At 36.0% G+C, this 17,283-nt stretch overlaps 1 protein-coding gene and 1 long non-coding RNA gene across 8 annotated transcripts; both read right to left on the minus strand.

Moving 5' to 3' along the window:
* Window positions 1-120: 120 nt before the first annotated feature.
* LOC111477950 lies at window positions 121-796 on the minus strand. Its single transcript, XR_002717373.1, has 2 exons — window positions 464-796; window positions 121-383 (listed from the first exon to the last, which is right to left on the minus strand). It is a non-coding gene; the product is annotated as an uncharacterized LOC111477950 (long non-coding RNA).
* A 58-nt stretch (window positions 797-854) lies between these two features.
* LOC111477951 lies at window positions 855-6,597 on the minus strand. Of its 7 annotated transcripts, XM_023121964.1 has the most exons (4): window positions 6,335-6,597; window positions 3,521-5,369; window positions 2,155-2,830; window positions 1,887-2,030 (listed from the first exon to the last, which is right to left on the minus strand). In XM_023121964.1, the coding sequence occupies exons 1-4, from the start codon at window positions 6,391-6,393 to the stop codon at window positions 2,011-2,013; spliced, it is 2,604 nt and encodes an 867-aa protein (XP_022977732.1). In that variant the 5' UTR covers window positions 6,394-6,597; the 3' UTR covers window positions 1,887-2,010. The 7 variants fall into 7 exon arrangements, with proteins under 7 accessions (XP_022977726.1, XP_022977729.1, XP_022977727.1 ...); XM_023121958.1 differs by having other exon boundaries at window positions 855-2,830; window positions 6,335-6,593; XM_023121961.1 differs by having other exon boundaries at window positions 855-2,830; window positions 3,521-5,682; window positions 6,335-6,593.
* Window positions 6,598-17,283: the final 10,686 nt, after the last annotated feature.

Consider the following 17,283-nt stretch of genomic DNA (forward strand, 5'->3'; position numbering starts at 1 on the left):
TAAATGGGCCCACCCACAAGACCCAACTTGTACAAGCACATTGGACGAACAAAGGTTGAAGGGTTCCAGAATTTAGCAGAAATGGAAGGGCTTAAATGCGAATGGAAGATTGGGTTTGCACAGTCACTTCGCTTTCGTTGGGTCTCTCAGGCAAACAAAATTACAAATGGTCCTTCCATGCTTTACCCTCTTTTTCTTTTTTTTTTTCTATTGAAATTCAGAGTAAATGCAATGCAAAAAGCTCCCACTTTTATCTTCTAATTTCTGAGGGGCATCGCCTCTTCTCACTGGTCGCTTTCTCGCTTTGCCAATGGAGTTTCAACGCTCAACACGACACTGCTGTCCTAGATGAAGCTCAAGCATGTAGTATCATTGCATTTTGGCTGTCATCAGAAATCCCATTATTTATCACCAACCCAAGAGTTGGTTATTTGGAAGAAACAAACACTTGGATTGTGCTAACCTTTACTGATTATCCATTAATGGTTCTTCTTCGAAACTACAAATGCAACATAGTAGTTGGTTCCCAACACAACTAATAGTTAAGCAGAAGTTCTAATAAGGATATCCCCATTCATACTGAAAGTTCTCCAACCCAACAAAGAATCAGTCTCCACCCACCCCTGCCAGAAGTTTTGTCATCCTATAATAGATAATGAAACTGAGTGCAATGTTGATGAAGCCAGCAACGCTGTTCATCTTCAACTAGGTTATGTTTGGAAAAACTGAAACCAAATTGCCAGGAAAAGTATTTTTAAAAAGCCGCATAAAATCAGGACTTTTTTTTTTTTTTTTTTTTTTTTTTTTTTTTTTTTTTTTTTTTTTTTTTTTTTTTTTTTTTTTTTTTTTTTTTTTTTTTGGTATTAATCGATTAAACTTGAGGATACTGAAAATAAGAACTTACAGACGTTGGCTGGGATTTAGCAATGAGAGTTTGAGGACTCGTTTCAAAAAAGCTATCAGAGTCCTTTTCTATGGCACTGGGGATCATGGGAAGGACATCTTTTGATTTCTTAATCAAATGAAGTCCAGAAAAGTGATCACCCCAGATATCATATTTATATTTATCCTGAATTCCAGACTTACCTTCCCCTTCTAAAGAAGCTTTTTGGTTGAATAGTTTAGAGCCAGGAGCTCGAGCTTGCAGATCAATTTTGGAGGCTGAAGCAGCGAGAGGAGAGCATATGACATTTGGTGCAGGCCTGCCAGCAGAAGGAAAAGTGGCTGAAGGCAGCAAAATTGGTTTACTGCAACTCTTTCTCGACTCCGAAGGAGTTTCCTTGGAAGATGAAACCAAGCTGTCAATGCAATTCTTCACACTAACTTCAGGTTTTGGCGAACTCATGACAGAAGTAGGTTTAGATGTTTGTGCCTTGTGACATTGGGTTTCATCAATCACCCGATCAAAGAGACTACTCGCCTCAATGGACTGGTTCACATCAGGAGACATAGGCCATCTACGTTTTGGTGTACTAGACGCAGTGGGAGACAAAGGGGACGAAGGTGTAGAGTTACCACTTTGACTACTGGAAACTTCAAACAGACCAGCTAAGTTCATGGCACCTCCCTTTTTCTTCTTTCGCCGCCTCCCCCTTTCCTTCCCAGTTTTCACCGTGAGGTAATTTGGTTGAGATGCTTCCACAGCGTCAGAATTCTCAATTACTAGAGATTTTGACTGCAGGGAGGATTCTGGTGCTCCTTTCCCTTCAAAAACAGACCAAACATCTGAGAATTGACTTCTTTTCTCATTGTGATGTACAGAACAAGCCTTCTCCACACTCCTTGTAGAACTCGATATATGCTTGATCTCATTCTTGTATAAGAAATCCAGAGAGCTCAAGGATATCATGTGTGGAAAAATCCAACAAAATAACAAGAACATTACAGAAGAAATTAGGAGAACAGCGAAGGAGAATTTCTTCAGTCGTGTCCACAGGACTGATTTTCTGCAATTATCGAGCATATAGATGGGTAGACTGGCCTTCATGGGTATTACAAGTATACCAGTAGCTAAGGCCAGCTCAAGATCTCTATAAACCACAGAAGCAGAAAGATCAGTCTGGTATGATATCGTAAGTTTTTTTGACTCCCCAGGTTCAAGCGCAAAATATTTACAATTATGTACTAAGAAACCATCTAATGCACATTCTGTACCTGATATTTTAATCTTCTTGAATTCCAATGGCAAGTCACCAGTGTTCTTGGCATAGAACTCTTTCAATAATGGCAATGTACAGGCATGGCTAATCTCTTCCTTGTGGACTGACCTTTCTGAAGGGGAGATGTTGAGCAAAATTGGGGATTCAAGCTCAAACTCTATACTGATAACAGGCTTTGAACCCTCGAGAAGAAGCAGAGAAGATGAACCCCCATATCCTCTCATTGACAGCCACTCCACACCAGATAGATTATTTCTAATCAAAACTGAACTTCTCCAGTGACATCGACCAGAAGGATAGAAAAGTATAGGCCCAAAAAGCACATCACCATAAGGATGAACATACGCCTCTGTAATTGCATCCTCTGCTAGTGAAAATCCATATTTCTTTGGCATAGTAGAGTCATTGTGAATCAAACTACCAGATGGCAGGTGGATAAATTCTTCGGGGTCTTTGCATTCATCAATAATTTCACCTGAATTAATGATTAGCTGCATTACAACTGGCCACTTGCTTGGATTTTTCACAGTAATCCACTTATTAGAATGACTTCCAACCTCAACCATGGGAAAAAATACATCGTGCTCATCAAGCACAGACATGGACCTTCTGGTTCCCATAGAAGCCCAATTTTCAAGAACCAATTCATCTGCTTCTGCTCCCGCCACAGCCTTCAATATAAAGAAGAATCTTGATCATTTTGCATATTACCAAATGAAGAGTTAACTATGCAAGTACATACAATTAATGCATGAATGTATAAAAGGTGTGGAAGGGGACGCAGGACAGAACAATATCTCAAGCTGTCATGCTCTCAACAACAATGATTTTAAAAAAAAAAAAAGCATGAACATATAATCCTATTATCATTTGCTTCTCAAGATCTAAGTCCTAAGTAGCTCCTGACTACCAAGCTTCATAATTGACTCCCATTATAAGCTGCATACAAGGATAAAATAAGATCGAAAAACCAGATTACTGCCGTGGAAATCGGTTGAATCTGCAAAAACCCTGACACTAAGTTGATGAGGTGCACAGTCAATCAGAAAGCATGTGATATGAGAAGGAAGGGGTTTGTAATAAATATATTCAGCCAATTTAAAAAATAAAAGAGTAAGAAACTTCAACACAAATTAATTGCAAAAACATTTCATGAACTCGAAAATAAATGCTCAAGATTTTAAATATGGAATGCCCACAAATATACACAAGTAAATAGTAGTCATAGCAGCAACTATACTATTAGATAAGCATGAAAAATGCATGGTTGTAAGAAATAAAGTTTATTCTTAAATGAGTGACAACAAACTCCCTGCATACAAATTATAATATTTATAAATTTAATATAAAAAAATGTATACCTTGATTTCTGACTGTAACTGCACATGATTGGCCAAAGACCCCGCTCTTACATTACCAGATGAGAAGTGTTCATTTTGCTTTCCGTATTCCATGAAAGAGTACTTCCAATATTCTGAACATAGAAGGAATATATCGTTGCAAGGAACTTCAATATGAGAACTAGTTGACTCATTTGTCAACATGAGTAATTTACATTTGCTATACATATTGAAAATTTCAGGTGAGGCTTTGTCGACGTCAGCATGTTGTTCATTACAGGTAATCAGAGCAACTTGTGTGACAGTTCCAGGAAAAAGTAGCAAGCCTTCTAAGCTTTTGAACTCAAAAACCTTGCTTTCGGCCACTTCAATAATCTTAAGAACACTAAGCAAGTGAGAAGCGCTGTTCTTAAGTGCAATGGCAACAAAAACATTTCCATGGTACAGTAAAGGCTCAAAAGATGCAAATACAGACCCTTTATGATCAGCATGAGTTGATCCTCCTTCAAGTTGAGCTTCAAAAGGGACCGCTACTACATCAGGCTTATCCTGAGAAGGCCTTAATAACTGCAGCCAAAATGTGCCAATGATTGTCCCGCCATATTCAAATGACAAGTCCACTTCTATAATATTTTCATTGCTGAGAGGTTCTATCTTCCACTGTTTGTAGGGCCTCATAGAAAACGATGGTGAACCTATATGACCAAGTTGGACAACCAAGCCTTCTTTGACAATTGACGGCTTTGGCTCTTCAAATACCTGATATCTATCTACTCTACAAACTACTTCAGTATGATAACATTTATCCTCTTTCAAAACTGATATCCATCCTGTTAATTCCTCAACATAGAGCACATCATCATAGGGATTGAATAAAGACAAATTTTTAGTCCATCTCCCACTTGAGTGTATATTTAGGCTTAACAAAGGCTGGATTCCATAAGGTGACTGAATGGCAAAGCCTTTAGCCGGGACCAACAAACCACCAAAACTTGTCTGCAAAATCAGATGGCCAGAGGACAAGCCCAAATATTTTGGGTAGAAAACAAAGTAAATAGAAACTGCTTCACCAGGTCCTAAAACAGCCTCACTAAAATTGCAAGAGTAGAACTGTGAGTCAGTGCTGAATGGTTCATAGATGCGTAGAACACTTCGGTTGCATATATTTGTCACAGTTAATGAAGCTAAAGAAGGTAAGTATAAAAATTTATGTTCCCAGTCCAACTCAGTAGGACTAATATCTACAAGGGGAGATATAGAACTGTCTGATAAATCTGAATTCGTAACATCAAGCTTTATCTTTAGTGCAGAACTTGGGCTTTTCCGACAATGATGATCCCCTCTACATGTGGAAAGATCAAATTTACTAGTGCTATCATATTTTTGTATGGAAGACAGCTCACTAACACCCTGTCCCGAGTTTAAAGAACATGAAACTATCCCACCTTCAAATAACTCAAACATGCCATAATCTGATGACTGGCTTTTGTAGGCAGCCAATTTGTCATTTTGAGTTGATCCAACGGGTGGTGATGAACCACCAAACAGACCCAAAGACGCTTCTACATCTATCCCTTTCTTATTAAATGAAAATTCAAGTACCGTTGAAGGAAAGCAGAATAAACGACTGTCAGTACAAACACTTTCAAAACTTAGGCGGGATGTTGGATTGCTGCCCGAGCTAATATCTGCAGGAAGGGTGCTATGGATGCCATAGGCAGGGTCATTCATGAAATGTCCAGAGTCTTCATTTGATACAGGTTGCAGGTCAGAAGTGAAGCACGGTCCACATGCAGCATGGTGAAAAAAGGCACATAACAGAACTAATATATAAATGATTGCCCTGGCAAAGTCTGGATGAAACAGTCCCCTGAATAAACCAAAAGGGTATATTCCAGTCATTCACAAAATTTTGTTCAGTCCAACCTACGCAGAGTGCAGGAAAGTTGGTTAACAACGAATATCAGACACCATGAACTGAAAAGCTACAGTCAGATGGTTCTTCGTTTCTCTACTTTTCTCGTCAAAGTTTCCTCCCGCCATTCTCACCAGTCAAACGATGCCATGTAGACCAGCTGCTTGCAAGCGTTGAGGAGTGCATACAAAAGAGTTAAAAGGGAAATTGTCTATGCATGTCCAAGATTACCGCTTTCGAACATGACGGTTAACAATATCCAACCGCACTATAATCACCAATAAAATCGGATCACCTTGATTTTATTTCTTCAAGTTAATAAAAACTAGATTAAATAATGTCTAAATGCAACAAATATCGATAAACATTGGATGATTTGATTCCGAGTATCATGGAGACGGTTCAAATTTGAATCATGAATAGTTTTGTTTAGACTATACTTTAAGAAATGAATAGCCCCAAAAAAAAAAAAAAACAATTAACACCAGTAGAAACAGGAAGAAGTAACAAAAAACAATCCGAGCTAAAACCACCAAGCCAACTTATCACCCAAACCATCATTTAAGCTCGGAAAAAACTCCAGACGAAAAATACGTCCACAGAACGAATAAGGTCCACAGAGAAGCATTCAGAATCAGAAAAAATAAAATAAAAAATAGCAAAACGACAGCTCCAGTAAAACGGATACGACGTTCCAAGAAAACAGTACCAAATTGGCATAACCAGAAAAGGAAAAGAAATCGACTGATAACTGGAAATCAATTTTTTTCAGTTTCTGAAAACATCGGAAGCCAAGTAGGTGGATGTCAAGAAACTAAGAAAAAAGAAGTGGTAGCTACAGTAGCAGTAGAAGAAGAAGAAGAAGAAGAAGAAGAAGAAGAAGAGTGAGCTGAATGGGATGATGAAGAACCAAAGTTTACCGAGTAAAAGGGAGTGAGCGAAGAGTTGGAGGTCTGGTATTTAGGGCTGGAAAGTCCATGAAGAAGCGCAGAGAAATACCATCTGAGTTCCGATGGATGGAAGTTTCCTTTTTAGGGTTTTGGTTCGAAATTGTATGCTGGGTTTCTGGTCTGCGTCCTTTCTCAGAAGAAGCACACACCTGATAAACAGAACACCAAACGAATGGCTCCCGGCGAAAACTAAAGAAAAAAAAACTGAAAAATAGCCCTTGTTGGCCGAAATTACCAAAAAACCACCCCGCACCGCACCGCCTAAAATGTTTTGAGCCAATAGCCTACCATTTTCTTTCTTTTATTATTAATTAGTATAATAAATAGAATAATATAATATCTTGCATAAATTTAAACGGATCACACAATTACTTAATTCTTTTTTTTTTTTAGTGTAAATTAATTTCATTAGTAAAAACTAAATTTTTTTGAAAATTTTATGGGAATTATTAATGACTAATAATTTAAAAATTGAGAAGTGTATTGTATAAGTACGTAGCAGGAGGATCTTGCAATTTATTTTTATGAATATTGGATTAGTTGAACATTAATTATGAATTGACTTTTGTAAAGCTGTAGAAAGCACATGGGAGTGAGACGCATTTGGCTCCTTCTTGTCCTAAAATTTTCCCTCCACCAACTTGGAATGGGTCATTGTTGTAATAAATACAATGCCACGTGGGAAAAAACACCTAATAACTGACTCCTCTCAGCTGTCGCCTTGCTTACGTGTTCTCTCCGTAGCTCCCGTAAATTAAAATCAACGTGTTCTAATTCTAATGAAATGCAAAGCAGCAATTTAGGAACAATGTATCATAAATCGTTTTTGAGAAATATATGTTAAGGAAGCAACCAAGACCGTTGGATTCGAGGGACTAATTCTATTGTTCGTATTTGTGGAGATTATAAATAGTAATCGGACGACGGAGATTGATTGTGGCCCCCACTCTCCTCGACAGCGTAAAGAGCAAGTCAAATTACTTACTCGGTCCTTTGGTTATTCGCCTTGTGGGAAGGTGGGACCCATTTCCTGCCCCAAAAGCAGATGTACTTTTTTGTAATTTTCCCTTTATTCCTACCTCCTCTTCCTCCTATCGACTCCGCCGTCTATTCAATTTTTTTTCAATTTCTCAATCCCAATATAATTATTAATCGTCTCCTAAATTTATAATCAGCCTTAGTGATCTAAATTAAATTTGGATGGTTACAAATTATATCAGAGCTAAACACGGGACAACGTGTTAGCAAGGGTGCTCAGCTCCCAAGAAGGTGAATTATTACTTATAAGAGTGTGGAAACTTTTTTTCAGTAGACATATTTTAAAATCATGAAGTTGACGATAATACATAAAGAACTAATATAAACAATATAGGTTAGCAATGAACTTAAGCTATTACAAAAGTATATGGATGAGTATGAGTTTCGTTAACTCTAAAATACACATTTCAAAAATTTTGAGGGAAACTAAAAAGACAGAATAAGATAATATATGCCGGTTAAAAACGAGATACAACCAAAAGATTATAACAAAAAAAAAAAAAAACATTGTTAACCAAATGTATCAATCAATGTAGGTTACTTAATTACATTAGTAGCTGAGCTTCATTAACCTAACCTTTGAAGACATCAAGTTGCAGTGTCTTGATCACGACACCTTTCACGCAGCCTCCCAGAATTTGTTATATATATATATATGAGTTGAAATATTTCAATAAGTTTATAAAAATTAAAAATATTGTAAAAAGTTGAACTAAACATCCTCCCGTGATGTCTCCAATTCTTTTAATATTAATTATAAATCTTTAATTAAAACTTCGTATTGTTATATATATATATTTGCTTGCCACATGTCGCGATTTAAATGGTGGATTAAAAAATATCAATAATTTATAAGATTAGGTACGAAAATAAGTTAGATTTTTATATAATAAAAGTCAAAATCAAGTTTAATTACACTTCCTTCAAATAATTCACTTCCCTAGAAAACTTTGTTTCATTGGAGAATTAAATATTTATTTCCAATTTCAATGCTAAAAGTAACCTTATGTATTTTGATATTCTCGAAAAAAAGAAAATTAGTCTAATATTTTGACTTTAGACTCGTCACTAAAGTCGATATATGCTATCATTGTTACAAGTGCTCACATTTTTTGAATATCTTCTCTATTATAATAGTTTATTAATGAGTCGAAGCGTTATTTGAAATTCATTGAATTCAAATTAAGAAATTCTCTAAATTAAATTATAAATTTTTAAAATTATAAAATTGTAAAATCAATTTTCATGATTTATCTAATACAAATCTTCATCCTTAAGCAAACTTAGGTTTAGGGTAATTAAGTATTCAAAGCTTCTTTTTCTTTGGCTATTAATTGAAAAGCGTCAAATTTGATTTAGACTAATTAACTTGTATGTAAATGTATATTTGAAGTTGATAAAAAGGACCATAATTCATAATAAAAATAAATTTTATTTATTTAGAGTTAGTTGAAACAATTAATTAGAATTTGAAAATTTATAATGTTAATGAAGCCTTGGGCTTGGGCCTCCTTAGTATTAATGGGCTTGGAATCTCAACGTTACTTTAAGTTAGCCCATCCAGTTTGGTTGTAGAATAATAATGGAATCTCAGCATTACTTGGACGGATGGACAATAGTACACATTGAGTGAACAAAAGAATCAAAACATTATGATATATCCAATCATTTGAGATTTGATATGTTTAAGTCAGAAAAAAAAACACTGTCTTTTTATATGCTTGCGCAAACGATTGACCTTAAGTCACAAACCAACTCAACTCCTTTGTCTATCACTTGATGTGAGATCCCACGTCGGTTAAAGAGGGTAACAAATTTTTTTTTATAAAAGTGTGGAAACCTCTCCTCAGTAGGTTTTAAAACCGTAAGGCTAACGGTGAAACTTAACGGACCAAAACGAATAATATCTACTAACGTTGGACTTAGGCTGTTACACTCGAATTTCTTGATTAATGGCGTTGGAATGTTTGCACTTTTGATTTCGTGACTCGGCTTGTAGACTGTGATATCGCCACATTTGGAGATGTGATCATCTCGTGCTCATGAAAAGATCGAACATTTTAAATAGTCGTTAGAGAAAATGACATCGTATAAACAAACATTGTAAGACACGGCACAATATACCCTGAATAAAACAGAGCACATGCTTCAACTTGCAAAGTTTTGCGATAAAATTTCACAAGCGCTGTTTTGTTTGGTGGGGCCGATACCATTGTTGTTCCATGAAATGAAATTTATTAAGCATCTTTTCAGAAATATAGTCTCATGTTGTTCCAAGAGAAATATATGTTTATATATTTATGTAAATTAAAGAGATAAGATTAGTGTTGTTGGCGGTGTGCTTAATTACTTCAACTAATTTAACGGCCACTATTCAATAAAAAAAAAAAAAGCTAGCTTTAATTTGTTTTGATTACCAACAAGGGTGTTCATTCATTACACGATCCTACTAATTCGCGTATTAAAACATCATGATTCAAATTTAAGTCAACACTGAAAAGAATGGGCAGTGTTAAACGAATGTATTGGAGGGTTCACATTTGCGTTTGATTCTCGTAATGCTTTGAGATTTATTACCAATTTTTGGGGTTTTTTTCTTCTTTGGGTTGGTTTTTAATGAAGAAAGCGACCACCGACTGAACAGATTACAAGCGAAGGAAGAAAAACAAAAGCTGAAACAGAAGCTGGTTCAATTGTTGATACGGTGGCCAACTCCAGGACTGTGCCCAGGCGTCGTGGGACGGAAGTCAAGAGGTACTTCTGCTTTGCTGGACTTAAATTGTTGACGATTTCCGGCAAAACCCACATCGCCGGCGGGATTGACCAATTTGGGGCATTGTTTGCATGTAGAGGACTTGAGATGCCGGCATTCTACTACGTGAACACCCTCGTGGCTTAAACATGAAACCAAAACAAGAATGAAGACGCAGACCCCAGAGAGCCTTCGACTTGTGTTCATCATTTGCATATATATTCGGAGAGAAACAAAAGAGAATATGAAGAAGAAGAAGAAGAAGAAGAAGCTTTTTTTTTTTGAAGTTGAAATGATATCTATTTTGTGTGTACTGAGGAAGCTTTGAACCTAAGCTTCTATATATATACATGGGTTTGTTGCATAAATAAACAAATAAGTATATTAAGTGTTTAAGAGCAACCCTTCAACAATTAATAATAAATATGCATCACTTTAGCCTACCGCTGATAGTACAGGTAATTTTCAGGACGATATTCGTTGGTGGCCTATCTTCCTCACTTTTTTGGTACGCTTTTTTAATAAATAATGTAATGTTATTAAAATATATTATGGGTAGGTAGCCTATAGGTGTGATTACAAATATTTTCAAAGGTTTAGAACCTCTAAGGTCCCACATCGATTGGAGGGGAAAACGAAGCATATTGTATAACGTGTGGAAACCTCTCCCTAACAAATGTGTTTTAAAGCTGTGAGGCTGACGATAACACGTGTCAGGCCCTCAAGAGGATGGATTGCGAGGTCTCATATCGATTGAAGAGGAGAATGAAACATTTCTTATAAGAGTGTGGAAACTAGATAGCATTTTAAACTCGAACATGTTAAGCTTGCAAAGAGGACCTCGGGTCTGTTTTAACCTTTGAAAGAGGTATAGGGCTATATTCTGGGTTTGTGGTTTTTGATATATTTCAAAGTGTCCTTCCCACTATTCCACATGCACCCTCTACCACTCCCAACAACATTCCCACTATCTTCTCCATCAAATTTCTGCCGTTCATTTGGTTCGACTATTTTAGACTCCCCGTTTCTAAATTTTCGTTTTGCTAATTTTAAATCTACAAGCCACACAAAATCTGATTTTGTTCATAAAATAATAGTTCTAACAATTTTATTTTGAGCAAAAGGCTACCTTCACGAATGGACTTCTTTTACTTTGGATCTTTGTTAATGGGTCTCACCACTTTTTAAGAATCCTCGTTGGGATACTGGAATTTACTCTTAATTTAAAAAAAAAAAGATATCATAAGCTCACCGACAGTAAGTAATATTTTAATTTTTCTTTTTAATGATATATTAAGACTGTCCTGGATTCATTGAAGTGCAATCAAATCAGAGTTCCCCACTGTCCAAAATCTTGAAGAAGAATGAAGCTCGCAAAAAAAAGAGAAAAGGGTTTTCCATCAATTCAATTAAATGACTGAATGATGCCTGCCCATTTCAGTTCATCGATTGACTGATGCTGAAAAGAGAAAAAAATTCAATTTTTTTCTTTTAAAAAAGAATGATTATAAAAGTGACAATCCCATTGAATTATTGAGAAGGGACACAAACCTAACTTGATGCGTAGAGGTTTTAATATATGAAATATTAAGTATATGGGTGCAGCCTAGCAAAGTAATACAAAATTTAATGAGCTTAAAATGGAAGTGCATGCGAGGTGCATGATGATTAGTAGAGACACAAAAAGTAAAACAAAGAAAGCAGATTCTGTGGCGGTTACCCAAAATTAAGGTAAAATAAAAAGGTCAAAGAGAGAGGAGAGATGAGAGGGAGTTCCGAGGCTTAGGGAAAGTGGCTGCCTTGCTGTTTTGCTGTCGTCCCATTTCTTTTTGATATTCTATGGATGCATCCACTGTGGTGTTCTTAGTATTAAACGCTAAAAAGGGTACCTTTTAGGACCCAACTTGCCCATTTTTTTATACCATACGGACACACAGTTAGCGAGAACACAAGCTCAGAGAGGTATTTAATGACATTATATTACAACAAAGGCAAAGTAAATGGCGGCCCTATGAATGTACTAAATCACACTCAAATTTTATTGTCCAATACTTTCCTAAGTGCCCTGCATGTGTCTTCAAATCTCTTCAAATTTTATATTTGGATGTCATGCTAATTTTAATTCGAATGACGTTGAGAAATACTACATTTTTTCTCATCAAAAAGGTTTTTTCTTTCGAACTTTCCCTCAAGATTTTTAAAATACGTTTATTAGAGAGAAGTTTTCATGTCTTTGTAAAAGATGCTTAGTTCCCTTCTCTAATTGAGGTGTGATCTCACAATCTACTGGTTTCCACACCCTTATAAATGATATTTAGTTTCCTTCCCCAATCAATGTGATATCTCACAATGTACCCACTTTCAAGGCCCAGTATTCTCATTGACACTTGTTTTTCTCTCCAATCGACGTGTGATCTCACACCAACCATTTTTCTCTCTTCAATTTTTTGGACTTTGTATTCGTTAATCTTGTTGATGCTTTAAGTACAATTAAGAGTTGAAATAATAAGATTATTGATAATCCCGTTGGGGCGTCTTTTTAGGGTTTAGGGAAAAAATTAGTCATCTCCTTACAAACATATGATATCTGTTGGTGGTGCTAAGGTAAGATATAATTTGATAAAAAAGACCCTAATGTGGAGGAACATGGTCAGTATATTCCCTTAAATATATTCTTTCAAAGCAATTCATATTCATAGCTAACAAAGATTAGGATAGACAGAGAAAAAGAAAGATATATGCATATTCATGCAACCCCACCCACATGCTTATTAACTCTAACCCTACCTCAATGGTTGCTAACCCTAGCTACCGTGCTGGACCCTATCAAAATTCCGAGAATAAATCAAACAGATAATTTATCCGTTTAAGTTTGATGGTATACCTCATCCTTTAAATCTCTCAACTTTTTATTTATCATATGCTATATTATCTATATAGGTAGCATAGATAGTCGAGAATGAAATAAAACTTCAATAGGGTTAACTTTTACAATGATTTAACAATACTTCAAACGACCCTTTGAGATACATGCACACGAAAATGAAATCGAAAATACATTATCAATCAAGCTTAAGGTTACAACATGAAAACTATGCGATTTCGCATAGACTGCTCCAATGTGGTTGACAGTTTTATACAGGATATGTCAGAGCCATGCATGTGAGATGAAACGAAAGAGGAGGGATTTAAAGGAAAAATAAAAAGAGAAAGCACGTCCCCATAGGCCACACATAACGTTCCATTAAGTTGGTAATCAGTTTTGAATGGAGTGACCAACGCCGGGACTATGGCCGGGGGTGGTGGGGCGAAAGGCATCCACAAAGCCATCGGCAATTCTGTGGTGCAGCTTGTTGGTGTTTTTAGCATCGTTGTTAATGCTGTTTCGGGATTCTGAATTGGTTATGGTTTTGGGAGTGTGTGGATTGATGCTGTTTACTTTCAGACTCCTTGCTTCAATGAGAACAAGTTGGTGAGACAAAATGAGGAACACAAAGAAGTAGGTTAAGAAGTGAGTGGGCATTTTGATCTCAGGCAGAGAGAAAAAATGCAATGAAAATGGAATAAAGGTTTGGAAGGCATGTAGAATCGTTGAGTTGGTTTAGGGTATTTATAGGGCTCATTGGAGGTCTCTTGAAGAGCCCTAAAATGTGTGACAAGTAAAAAGAACAAAGACAGAGAGACATGAAACATGGAAGAGGGAAAAAAAAATATGTGGATTGTCGCCCCCAACACTAAGGAAGATTCGAAGGAGTGGTCAAAACTACAAAGTTTGCTGTGCTAACAAAGAATAATATATTTTTGAAGATTTCAAACCAACGGGCTGCCATCACTTGCTCATCCTTATGAATAAGGAGAACAAGTGGGTTGTTCCTTGGATATTATGTCTTCCAATTCATTCAATTCTATTACGTTTAATATGACTTTTATTCCTAGAATACCAACCAAAGGGAAAACAACTGAGTCAGTTACGTATTACTCCAACTTCACGGTTTTAAAATACGTTTACTATAGTGAGGGTCTAGTCTTATTCCCATCAGTGCCCATCCAATGACTAGACATGATATTATTTGTAATAGCTCGAGCTCACCGTTAGCAAATATCATCCACTTTGACCCGTTATGTATCGTTATCAGCCTCATAGTTTTCAAATATGTCTGCTAGGGAGAGGTTTCCATACTTTATAAGTAATGTTCGTTTCTACTCTCCAGCCAACTTGAGATCTTAGAATCAAGCATTCCTAGTAAGGGTGTGGAAATCTCTTCCTGGTATGTACCTAATGATATATGTATATATATATATTATTGAACAAAATTAGTATTATTAAGGATTCTTCATATAAAAAAGAGACACTATTTTTATTTTTATAGGTATGAAATTGTTTAAAGAAAATTGTTAGCGAATAAATCCTAGGAATTTGAAGATCGTAAAGGCGCTCCAACCCACCAAATTATAAGTGGCGTTTATCATTATTGATTTGGTTTGAATGGGATTCAAACCATGCAAATACAACACACTTTCAAGTTGGTGAAAGGGCATATGAAATTTGAAGATGAGAAAGTAGAAGGCAAATGAACGTATCCCTTTTCTTATTTAAAAAAATGAGCAAGTTGGTTCTTACAAAACCTAACTCGCAAAACCCTAAAAATTCCTTCTTTTTTTTGCCCTCTCCCAAAAGTTCTCCAAGTTATTAAAAAAGAAAACAAAACAGTGAAAGCCAATGCAACAGGAACCACATGGGAAGGAGATTCTTAGTGTTCAGTAAGTTTAAGACAAAGGATGCGCACCTTAAAAGTGAAGAGTTAGAAGAGAAGAAGAGAGGAGCACATGGTTGAGGTTACTGGAAGAGGAGGCCGCAGAAAAGTTAGTAGAAGGGGCAGGCGGCTATTCAGGACACCAGAAGATCCACCTGCCTTCCATCATTACTATATTTGCGGCCTTCCTCTCCATGTGTGGGCCAAATCAATCAAAGATCTTCTAATGGTTTAATACTTTATCACCCCACACATTCTCACGACCAACTGTGCGTTAGGTTAGTTGCTAATACATAATTTGTGTTTGTTTGTATACAGAAGCAATTATTTCAAAAGATCTCGCTTTGCAGACCACGCACCTACTATAGAGCTGAGGACCCTCGAGGAGAACTTTTTCATGCTTTTTCTCAATGAAAACTAATAATAAATCAAATACTTATCAAATGTGATCTTAATTTTTTTTTAGTGTTTTAATGTCACTCGGTGGAACTTTTGAGTTTTATTTTATGTTTGCTCGTGTACGATGTGAAATCTTACGTCGATTGAAGAAGGGAACGACATTACTTCTAAACACTGTGGAAACCTCTTTATAGTAAATGCATTTTAAAATTATGAAGTTGACAATCATAAATAATAGACTAAAATAGATCATATTTTTTAAAAAATGATATTAGAGTCATTTACTACCTTCCTTACTTAAGGGTATGGAAATCTCTCCTTAGTAAACGCATTTTTAAATTATAAGGTTGACTGCGATATGTAACGAGCCAAAGAGGACAATATCTGCCCGTGGTGGACTTGGGCTGTTACACAAATTTTATTGAAGAATTTTAGGGTCATTATCGAGTCTTCTGTAGTTCATTTGAATGAAGTATAGTTTAATGTTGGGAATGAGAAGCCAACCGCTAGCAGATATTGTCTCAAAATTTTAAAACGCTATTTGGGAGAGGTTTCCAAATCTTGATAAAAAAATGTTTCGTTTCGATGTCACCGAATCAAACCAATTAGCATAAACCACCCCATTGAATATTTGTGAGATATTTAGAATATAATGTTAAAAAACAGGAGTGCTTGTAGTTGAGAGAAGTAGTACAAGGGGAAGTGCATTGATATGATTGAATATTGAAAGGTATTAGGTTATAATAATAAAATACGAAGGGGTCTTTGAAGCAGCTGCCACTAATACAAAGAAGGTATTAGCAATGGACGGCTCACATAAACAGAAGAATTGTATATTTGACCGAATCTCTCACCGTTCCTACCAATATAATCACTCGTGTGCCCTTTCCCATATAATTTATTCACATCATCACTATTATATTTTAATGGAACACTTTCAACTCCAACACTACAAACTCATTACAACCTTAAAAAAACATTTACATTCACATCTATATATTGTCTTCACACTTTCAATTTACTGAGTCAACCCACCTCTGTCTGCCTATGTTGAATGGAAAAGTATTGTCAACCAACTTTTTTTTTTTTTTTTTTTTTTTTTGCTTGTTTTGGACGATAGCAATTGAAGATGAACTCATATACGTTTAATAAAGAGCTTCGTATAATTGGAAAAAAGAAAAAGAAAGAAAGAAGTCAAAGCCAGCACAGATCACATGCAGCCAAAGAAATGAGGGTCCACACCACTTGGTTGTGTCACATAAGTGTGTCAATAACTTTGAAATCAAATAGTGAAGAGCTCTTTTTGATTAGAAAACAAAAGAAGTAATGATGATGGTCATAAGACTGAGATTAATAAGGTTAGTGGCATGCCTGAGCTCCACTTGAAGCTCCGTTGCAGCAGCCATCCCATAGTATTAGACCTGATTTTTAAATTATAATACCTCAGATTGATATCAGGATCTTCCTCCATTAGGACCCACTTCAGTTGTTCCTCAATATAGGGAACCCTCTCTCCCACTAGTTTTTTCCATTAAACAAAGAAAAAGAAAGATTGTGATTCTGTGTTGAATATATAGTGCCAAGCTGTGGAGCACAGGCAAAAGCATTTGCTGTGAAGTAGGCCTTTTTGGTGATTCAATAAACTAATGACAAAAGGTTTTCCAAGTTTTTCTATGTCAAAAGGGTCATTATTCCGTTAATCATCTCGTCCTTTTAATCACTATGTATAAACTATACAAATTCTGTTTTCTGTTTACTTTATTAGGCTCTACAAGCATAGAAGAACTTACATATTACTTCATTAATATAAGAATTTTGGGTAAAGTTTAAGAACAAGATCACCATCAAACGGAGAATTCGAAGTGGACAATCCATTCCATTTTTTGCCAATATATGAAAAAGATTGTTATATGCCAATAAGGGTCTACGAGTCATGCTTTGGACATAGACATAGCCATGAGGATGGTCTTCTTGAC

Source organism: Cucurbita maxima, unplaced genomic scaffold (genome assembly GCF_002738345.1).
Source record: "Cucurbita maxima cultivar Rimu unplaced genomic scaffold, Cmax_1.0 Cma_Scf00004, whole genome shotgun sequence".
Classification (NCBI taxonomy): domain Eukaryota; kingdom Viridiplantae; phylum Streptophyta; class Magnoliopsida; order Cucurbitales; family Cucurbitaceae; genus Cucurbita; species Cucurbita maxima.